The sequence below is a fragment of the Malaclemys terrapin genome, chromosome 20 (genome assembly GCF_027887155.1).
Source record: "Malaclemys terrapin pileata isolate rMalTer1 chromosome 20, rMalTer1.hap1, whole genome shotgun sequence".
In the NCBI taxonomy this organism is placed as follows: domain Eukaryota; kingdom Metazoa; phylum Chordata; order Testudines; family Emydidae; genus Malaclemys; species Malaclemys terrapin.
The window spans coordinates 16,331,439-16,340,660 of record NC_071524.1 but is presented as its reverse complement, the minus strand read 5'-3'; the positions used below and the strand labels follow the sequence as shown (position 1 = coordinate 16,340,660).

General features: G+C 55.6%; 1 protein-coding gene across 1 annotated transcript in view; it reads right to left on the bottom strand.

The window, feature by feature from the left end:
• Window positions 1–2,003: 2,003 nt before the first annotated feature.
• Window positions 2,004–9,222, bottom strand: part of LOC128826788 (ADP-ribosylation factor 6-like) — a 7,798-nt gene continuing 579 nt past the window's right edge. The window contains exon 2 of the mRNA XM_054010282.1: window positions 2,004–5,677. Within this exon, the coding sequence (XP_053866257.1) occupies window positions 5,118–5,645 (528 nt within the window). The 5' untranslated portion in view covers window positions 5,646–5,677 and the 3' untranslated portion in view covers window positions 2,004–5,117. The remainder of the gene's footprint in view (window positions 5,678–9,222) is intronic.

Sequence of the window (9,222 nt, the reverse complement as noted above, 5' to 3'; positions counted from 1 at the left end):
CATCTCCGCGGCACGTGCCCGGCCTGCGTCTCATAGGCACAAGCATGCTGTCCTTCCTGGGTCACGTTAATTTAATCAGCCGGAGGCATTTGGGGCTTTGTCTCTTTTAAAAAGGGATCCAATAGCGAGGTACTGGCTGGCTAGACAAGCAGCAAGGGGCGCACCCAGCGCTAGTGCGGGGGGGGGTGTGTGGAGGGGGCAAGGGAGTTTGGGTCTAAAAGGTTTGGCCTCTCATTGGCCAGGAATAACATGGCCTCAAAGGGCTCCCTGCACCCAGTTACTGGTCTTTCCCGTTCGGCCCAGGGTAACACTCCCTACTGCTGCACGCAGGGAGATATGAGAGGGTGGGGAAAAGAGGGATTAAAGAAACCACCTATGTAGTTATACTCAGGTAGGGCCCAATCACAGGGCGGGGTTGCAATGCTAAAAGAAGTCATGGGGGAAGTGGAATCTAGTGGTTAGAGCAGGCGGGCTAGGAGCCAGGAGTCGAGTTCTATTGCCAGCTTTGGGAAGGCAGGGGGGGTCTAGACTCTAAGGTTAGAGCTGGGAGCTAGGACTCCTGGGTGGTTCCCAGCCCTTCCATGGACGCTCTCCTTTTAGGCAAGTCACTGGGCCTCTGTGCCTCAGTTTCCCCATTTCCAAAACAATCCCAAAGGATTGGCTTAGATCTTCGCCCCATTCCTTACCAGCAGAGGGGGTAGTTCCCCTCTTCCCCCACCCCTTCCAGAGACAGAGGAGCCAGTCTGGCAAAGAAAGCAAGTAGAGCTCGGTTTTCAAAAGGTCCCAAGCCTGCTTTTGAGAAGTTCTCGAGCCCCTCCCCCTCGTTGGGTTGGCAGCGAGAGGGGCTGCAAACACAGAGATCAAACCCCCCGTGAGAGCTGAGCCTGGAACCCAGGGGTCCTGCGTCCTAGGCCCCCACTCAATAGGTCTGCAGGAAACAAGCGAGGCTGTGAAAAGCAGCATGACCCGCTGTATAGCGAGGTGGTGGGGGGCTCAGTGGGGTGGGCGCGGGGGGAGGGGTGTCACGTGTGTCCAGACGCCAATTTGGTTTTCTTCTGAAAAGTCCGGGGCTCAGGCGGCGGTGCAGCGAGCCGGAAATGAGATCAGCTGCCACCTCCCATCCCCTCTGCGCCCGCTTCCATGCCCGAAGTCACAGCCACGCTTCCCCTCTCGAAAGAGGAAGCGAAATGATCAGTAAGACACCACTCACGCTTCGTACTGGTCCCCCGGAGCACATTGTGAGAACCTCAGCCCCGGCTCAGCAAAGCGAGCCAGAGAAGGGGGAGCCCTCCAGGGGCAGAACTGCGACCAGAGCCCACCTTTCGGGGACTTGCTTGACCCCAGAGCCACTGTAGGTAGCCAGTGGTTCCCTCATCTTAAAAAAAGGCAGTTCAACCAACCATGCTTGCCTTGAAACCTCAGGCCCGGTTCACTGATGCTTTGCACCAGCTCTACTCATGCAAAAATCACCCCCATTCTGAGGCCGGTGTGTACCCCCAACTCTGCCCAGGTGCCAGCCCTTCCGCAGGGCATAGGACACCGGACTTCGTTTGAGAACTGCCGAGCGTTGCTAGGGCAGCGTTATAACAACCCTTGGGCTTAGCTCGGCCGCGGCCCTTTTCAGCCCCCGGCTCCCAGCGTGCTTTACAAGAGACGGGTCACAGCCCCCTTTTAAACCGGTGAAGAAACGCAGGGGGTGAGCAGGGGAAGGGGTCAAAGTGGCAGAGCCGGAAATAGCAGGAACCTGGATAGCAGGGGCCCTGTCCAGGGCTCTAACCACTGTCTCATGCTGCCTCGTTAGAGACACTCGGGGGAGAGGGAATTAAAAAAAAACAGGCCCTTTTATAGAGGGGAATCTCTGCATGAAAGTGAGAAATAAAGCACAGGACGGCAGCCAATACGATTTTTAAAAAAGATTTTCATTTGCATAAAGATCAGAAAGGAAAAAAAAAACACAATTTAAAAAAAAACAAAACAAACAAAACAGTTCGAAGGTAATGAGCCCTTTGAAACACACTGCACTCGCCGCGCCTCCGGCTGCAGGGAGAAATTTACCAAAGAAAAAAAACGGGAGATGCCCAATCTTCCCAGATTACATGCACAGTAGGCAGTTCATCAGCAGAGAATACTTCCCGTGTAGCATCTCCCCAAGCAGATTACAGCCCCCAGCGGATTTGAGCACATCTTACTCGTACAGTACCTTTGTTTTCCTTTAAGCAACAGTGGCACTTCAGTAAAGGCACAAGAGAGTCTCCAATTCTCTCCCCTTCGGGAGGAAGGTATTAGACAGCCCCTCCTCATCCCCACCGCCCACAGGGAAGGTGAACGCCCCACCGGCTCTGATCAGAACCAAACTAGATGCAGGATCACGGGGGAGATGAGGTGGCCACCCACCGCACAGCGGACTCCGCTCCCACGCCAGCGGGCGTACACACACGCACTTGAGATGAACGTCTGTGGAATGAGGAGACGCTTATTTAACGGCCCCAACCAGTGAGTGGAAACGGCCTTATGACACCACCCTGCAGCAGCGTCTGCTAAATTTGTAGGGCCGGTGGAGCCCCCTACACACAGAGTTCTGTGCCTATGGAATCGGGGCCGGGAAAGTGGGCACGCACCGTTAACAGGGCCGGTCAGCCGAGTTCGGAGGAAGAATACATGGGACTCACGCTCTGCAGTCGCCCCTACAGTAGAAGCTGCTCGTGCCAGGCCCAAGCCCAGACTTTTAAGTGCTTTCGCCTGCTCACCCTGTACAAGATGCAGGAGGGGAGGGGAGGGGCGGGGGGAAAACTAGGCCATTTCTGCAGGACGACAAGCCTGCCCAAAGAATCACAGCCGTCCCGCAGGAAACAAGAGCCGCAGAATCATCAATCACACACGCAGCCCTCACCCGGCTTCATTTCAGCAGGGAGCAGGAGCAGACTGGTGCCGGTGGCAAAGGGGGATTTTGGAAGGGGGGGGAGCAAAAGGAAGATACATGTACTAAGCTGGAATGCTCAAGGAACGCTGCTCCCAAATCTGCCCACCGTGCACTCGCCTCTAGCCCTACGGTGGAACTGGCACCGCCACGTACATCGCTTCTATTGCATCACAGGGCTTCTTGTCAGCCAAAATGTGCGTCAGGTTTCGGGGGGGGGGGGGGAATTGGCACACCTGCCCCTTTAAGTGCTAGTCCACACTGCTAGCACCCCTCCCCCCCCCCCCAGAAAGGCAATGCTGGAAAGCTTAAGGACAAACGCAGCATCAAGACAGTGGCTAGTCTCCCCTCGCCCCATCAGCGCAGGTCCTGTGCCCCGTGCCAAGAGGCCGAGCCGGTTTCGAGTGAGAGGCAGGGACAAAGTTTACAAGGCCAAGTCTTGTGGAAGGCAGGGACCACGCCACGATCGGGTGGCACTGGGGCTGCCAGGAGCCGGCTTGCAACAAAAAAAGGCCTGGCTGGCGTGGACTCCTTAGTAATTAGACACAGGCACCCGAGGGGGGAGGGCACCGCCCCTTTTCCTAGTTATGATTCATTCTTTCCCAGGAGGGGCACACCCACAGAGTAGGTTGGGAGCCCAGCTGCAGGGATGGTGGTGTGTGATTTCCCTCAAGGGTTGCCCACAGGACTCAGAGATAAGGAGGGGATGCGGGGACATGGCTCTACGGAGACTCCTTCCCAGACCAGTCCCTGCTCAAAACCACGGCAGCGGGGTCCTGGCAGGGTGGGAGGGCACATCTCAGTGGATGTGTGTGGCAAGGGGAAAGGGAGGGGGGGTGAGAACAGGCCTCAGGTGGGGCGGGCAGAGGCCATGCAAACTCATTCCAGCCCTGGGTTTGGTTGGAGCAGCACCCACGCAGAGAAGGAAAAAGGGAGTTTAATCCACGCCCTCGTCTAGCAGGTTTCTCAAGGTGGCAGCTTCGCCCCGCCCGCCTCCCCAAACAGCGAGGAAAGGGCCCACGAACCAGGGGCTGGGCTGGAGGTGAGCCGCCTGAAATCGGAGGGGGCAGGGGACTCCCCAAGGGAGAAGTGCTGTGCGTGTGAGAGGGTTAAGAGGGAGGGGGAACAGCTCCAGCTTGGCACGGCCGCTTTGCACCAGGTCCTGCAATCTCCGAGTGGATTTCCCCCTCCCCGCCGCCCGGAAGGACAGGGTTCCCCCCAAGGCCCACTGACATCCCAGGAGACTGACGGCCCCCGGATTTGCACCAGGCCCATGGCCGCCTTCCCCACAAACAGGACTGTCAGCCGGCAAGGACAGGTAGTCCCAGGATTCGGGGGAGAGCCACTCCTCTAACTGATGAATGGGCTCTTTGATTCTCCCCGCCCACGTGCTGGGGAAACTGGTTTGGGAGGAGACATGTGGGCGTGTCTGCGTCTCCCCAGGACGCCAGGCTAAGCTAGTCACCAAGGTGTGCACAGCCCAGCCCCCTCCCACACGGGGGACAGCCCTTACGCCTCACCTGGGCTGGGTCAGTGGCAGAGAAGAATGGCGGGGCAGGAGGATAAATAAGGAGAAACCAAGTTTTAGTTTGATTGGGGCATGCAGCTGTCACTCCCAACAGACAAGGACACTCTTATAATCGTGGGTTATTGGGAAGCTGGATGGGGGACCCCATAAACCTGCCACCCCAATGGAAAAATCTTAAGTGCCTAGTATAAGATCTCCAACACCCACCCCACCCCCTGGTTGGTTCTGCAAACTGCCAGGACATAAGGAAAGGGATGGATTCCATGAACCACAGGTGAGAAGGGCTGATGTCGAGGGCACACCAGTAGCACCAGATGATCTGCCCCTGTGAACACAGCTGGGGGTGGGGGAGGGAGGAGGAGAGAGTCTACACCCATCCCCTGCTTCCCAAGTTAATTAAATAATAAACTACAGGATTTACAATCAAACAAGAGGAAAAAAGGCTAAGAGCCACCCCCCCCCCAAAAAAAGCATTCATGACACCCTAGGCCCCCCATTTTAGGGGGTGGGTGCCAAGGTACCATAGCAGGGATCCAGTCCCACCCCACCGGCAATTTTGAGAGAGTGAGAGAGACAAACAGATGAGTGGGGGAGGATGGGGCTATAGGGTGGTGGTGGGTTGAATAAGGTTTCACTGGTTAGAGACTTGTGCGTGGGTATAGAAAGCCGGGATTAGGATTTGTAATTGGATGTCAGCCACATCAGACCTTCGCAGAGTCCTTCCCCGGACGTCGCGCACGAGGGCTGGACATACCAATTCCTGTCCCTAATGCGCGTCAGTCCCAGTTTCTCCTGGATTTCGTGGGGCTTCATGGCGTCGGGTAGATCCTGCTTGTTGGCGAAGATGAGGATGATGGCGTCTCGCATCTCCCGGTCGTTAATGATGCGGTGCAGCTCCTGCCGGCCTTCGTCGATCCGGTCACGATCGGCGCAGTCCACCACGAAGATGAGCCCTTGGGTACCCGTGTAGTAGTGTCTCCAGAGGGGCCGGATCTTGTCCTGGCCCCCCACGTCCCAGACGTTGAACTTGACGTTCTTGTAGGTCACCGTCTCTACGTTGAAGCCCACGGTGGGGATGGTGGTGACCGACTGGCCCAGCTTCAGCTTGTAAAGGATGGTGGTCTTCCCGGCCGCGTCCAGTCCTAGCATCAGAATCCGCATCTCCTTATTGCCGAAGATCTTGGACAGCATTTTCCCCATGGCTGCGGGCGAGCAGTACAGTCCATACAAGGCTGGAGGAGAAGGAACACAGCGAGATGAAGTCAAGTGCAACGCAGGGGCCTGTGATCTGGCTAACCTCAATTCTGCTTCCTGCGCTCCACCCCACCCTGAGGCAGGTCACTGCAAGGCACAAGTACTCAGAGGGTGAACGGGCCGGGATGCAGGAGATTGGGGCTCATATCCCAGCACTGCCACCAATTCCCACTTGAGCTCTCGAGGCCTCGGTCTTGCCCACCTGTAAAATGGGGGAAACACTGTCTCCCCACCCTTTGTCTTCTTAAATGGAAAGCTCCTTGGGGCAAAGGAAGAAGCAGGCCAAGCATGTCACAGCACCTAGGTGCGAGTGTTAACCACAAATCGGACATGGAAACCGAGGCCCTCCAAAACATTCAGGCTACGTGCAGTGCAGCAACACTTCACCCACCTTGATCACAGAGGATCTCAAAGCTCTTTAACAACTCCCCCATTTCACAGGTGGGAAAAACCAGAGGCAGAGGGGACAGTAGGTCACACAACAATCAATGTCTCATTTCTACAGTCCCACCTCCCAGTTCCCTGTTCCAACTTCTACCCCCCCACTCCCCTCCCAAAGCTGGGAATAAAAGCCAGGAGTCCTGACTCCCAATCCCTCCCCTCCTAGGAGCCCTGAGCCATCCTAACCACCTCTCCTCGTAGGAGACCAGATGTTAACAGCAAACCAGGAAGGGATCCCACACCTCTGAGGACAAAAGCAGAACTGTAGCTAGTTTCACCAAACGCAAAAGCGTAGGGAAATGTCACGCCATTACTGGGGTCCCTGGCCCGGATCCTCAAGAGGTAAACAAACACTTAACTCACACTGAAATCAGTGGTGGCCTTGCTGCTCGGGTGACCAGACAGCAAGTGTGAAAAATCTGGACAGGGGGTGAAGGGTAATAAGAGCCTATATAAGAAAGAGACCCAAAAATCAGGACTGTCCCTATAAAATCAGGACATCTGGTCACCCAACTTGCTGCAAAGAAGCCAGGATTACCCCAGAAGTACAGGCAGGACATCGGGGCACTTCAATGCAGCTCCTGACGCCAGCTGTTTATTGCTACCCTAGGGGAAGGGGCCAATTTCTCCACCAAGTCCCTGGCTAGCCTGGGGAGCAGAGCCCCCATCCCCCCTTGGGATTTTGCTAAGCCAGCATCTGATTAGACATTCTTCGAGAACAAGCCCAGAGCTGCCTTGAAGGTCAAACTCGAGGGGAAGTTTCCAGGAGCTGGGAGATGGAAAATACCCATCATCTGGGCTGGTCTGCCTCGCCCCCAGGGCACAGCGGCTCCACGGACTGGCGTCTGTCCCCCTTAGTCCCATCCTGAACAGTTCTCCTCCTCGTCAGTCTGTCCTTCCCAAGCTATTGGAGGAGGAAGACTCCTTTTGCCAAAAAGGAACCGAGGGGAGGCAGGCAACAAACTCGGAGCCCGATTGCCTCCAGAGCGTCAGAACACACTGTAGCAATTTCAGCGTCTCAAAATTCCATAGTGGGAACTGGCTTCTTGACGCCACACCAGCCTGTACCCTTTTCGTTAAACCGGTTTAATGGGACAGGTGTAGACACACACCCCCCGCCCCATGTGGACGACTCTCACGACACTTTAAGAGCATCTTGTTTTGGTTTAGCGGGACCCTGTCCCTCGTGGGTCTGATTTCGGTTCAAGGGAATCAGAAACAGTTTTAGGCGCCCCCCGCCTCCCAGTAAGCCGCTACTCTGCGCCTGAAATCAGAGCACCAGCCCCCAATTTAACAGCTTCGTGAAACTGGGGCAAGTTTGTGGAGGTCCCTCAGCATGTCCCCCTCTTCCCCGCATGGGGACCCATAGGAACCCAGACAACAAGGGCACCAAGTCCCTTTCCCCTCCGAATCACAGAATCCCACCCATAAACAGCGCAGACTCCAGAGGGATAGCTCAGTGGTTTGCGGATTGGCCTGCTAAACCCAGGGCTATGAGTTCAATCCTTGAGGGGGCCATTTAGGGATTGGTCCTGCTTTGAGCAGGGGGTTGGACTAGATACTTCCTGAGGTCCCTTCCAACCCTGATATTCTATAATTCTATGAAAGCCAGTTTGGTTGCTTGCCCTCCCAGCCCCTGCTGGGGGGGCTCTTCCAAAGCCCCCCCCCCCCCCCGATTGGTAAAAACATTCTGATTTCCTCCCAGCCAGTTTATTCCCGTGCCAACTCAGTCCTTGAGCTTCAGCTGCTCCTTCCCCCCCTCCCCCAGTATTTCTGGCTCCGCCACTGGCCTGCTGAGTTGCCACCCCTCTGTGCCTCAGTTTCCCCAGCCAGACACAGGGATAACGATCCTGTCCTCCTTCAGAAAAGGTTTTGAGATCGACTGACAAAAAGCTCTAGATTGATAAGAGCTATATATTATCATACCAGCATGTAGAACTCATGCCAATCCCAGGAACAAAATAGGTCATACCAACCACAGGTTGTTGGGTTTTTTGGGGGGCAGCATAACTGTGTCTACACTAGGGCTTTTGCTGCTCTAAAGTCGTCCTTCAAACCCCACACTCCCCACTAGCTGATCTTGCTGCACCAGCAAAAGTTTCACGCTTAGCCCTGACCTTTGAGCCTCAGAAATTGCTACATCAGGGTCCAACGCTCCAAAAACTGTCCCACCCCCAGCGTGTAACGGCGGAAAGGAATTGCTTTCCGAGCTCCAAAATGGCCCCCACGAGGAGCCAGAGGGAATCCCCACCCGGCAGCTAGACCCAACCCAACTTTTATAGGTTCCCTGACTCAATCAAGCTCTTCCACCCTGCAAAGTGACTCAAAAGGCAGGGGCCAGGCCAGCCACCCAGTTCTGCACATGTGGCTTCCCCTCCCCACCCCAGAAGCTTCTGTTCCCCTCAAGCGGAACAGCTGGGCTGGGAGTTGGAGGAAGATCGTATTTAATGTTTTTAACCTCCAGTAAGACACTGGAGAGAACGGGGGACAGGTGCGCCACTGCCCGGCCCACTCAGACAAACCCCCTATTCTCACAGGAGTCTCTCCCTGCCCACATGTTAAACCCAGGAGGCAGAGAGAGAGACTCAGAACCAAGCCCCAGTTTGCTTGGGAAAGGAAATAAACCTATCCCCTCCCCAGTCAGCAAAACAGCTGGTTGCTACCAGCACCCAAGTCAGGGCTGCAAAGAAAAAAAATCAATCTACCACTTCCCCTTTCTTCCAGCCCCCACCCACCCCAAGCAAGACTGATTTTTTTTTTTTTGGGTGTGTGCGCGCTGTCGCTGCTTCCGGACAGCGAGGAGTTTCTAGAGCTTGTTCCTGGCCGTTTTAATTCAAACCCCTACATCCACCCAAGAAGTTTCAACCCTGGGGCACTCCCACCCCTCCTCCTCCATGCTGCACAGGGGAAATATTTCAAACCAAGGAGGGGAAAGAGGGGGGGGGGGAGAAGAGAGAGGACACCCCTTTAATCGGATCATTGCCCCCTCCCCTTCCAAACTTGAATTCAACCCCGCAAGTCCACCCATGAGAAGTTTCAAGCCTTCCCCCATCAGACCTGAATTCAAATCCCCCCCCCCATG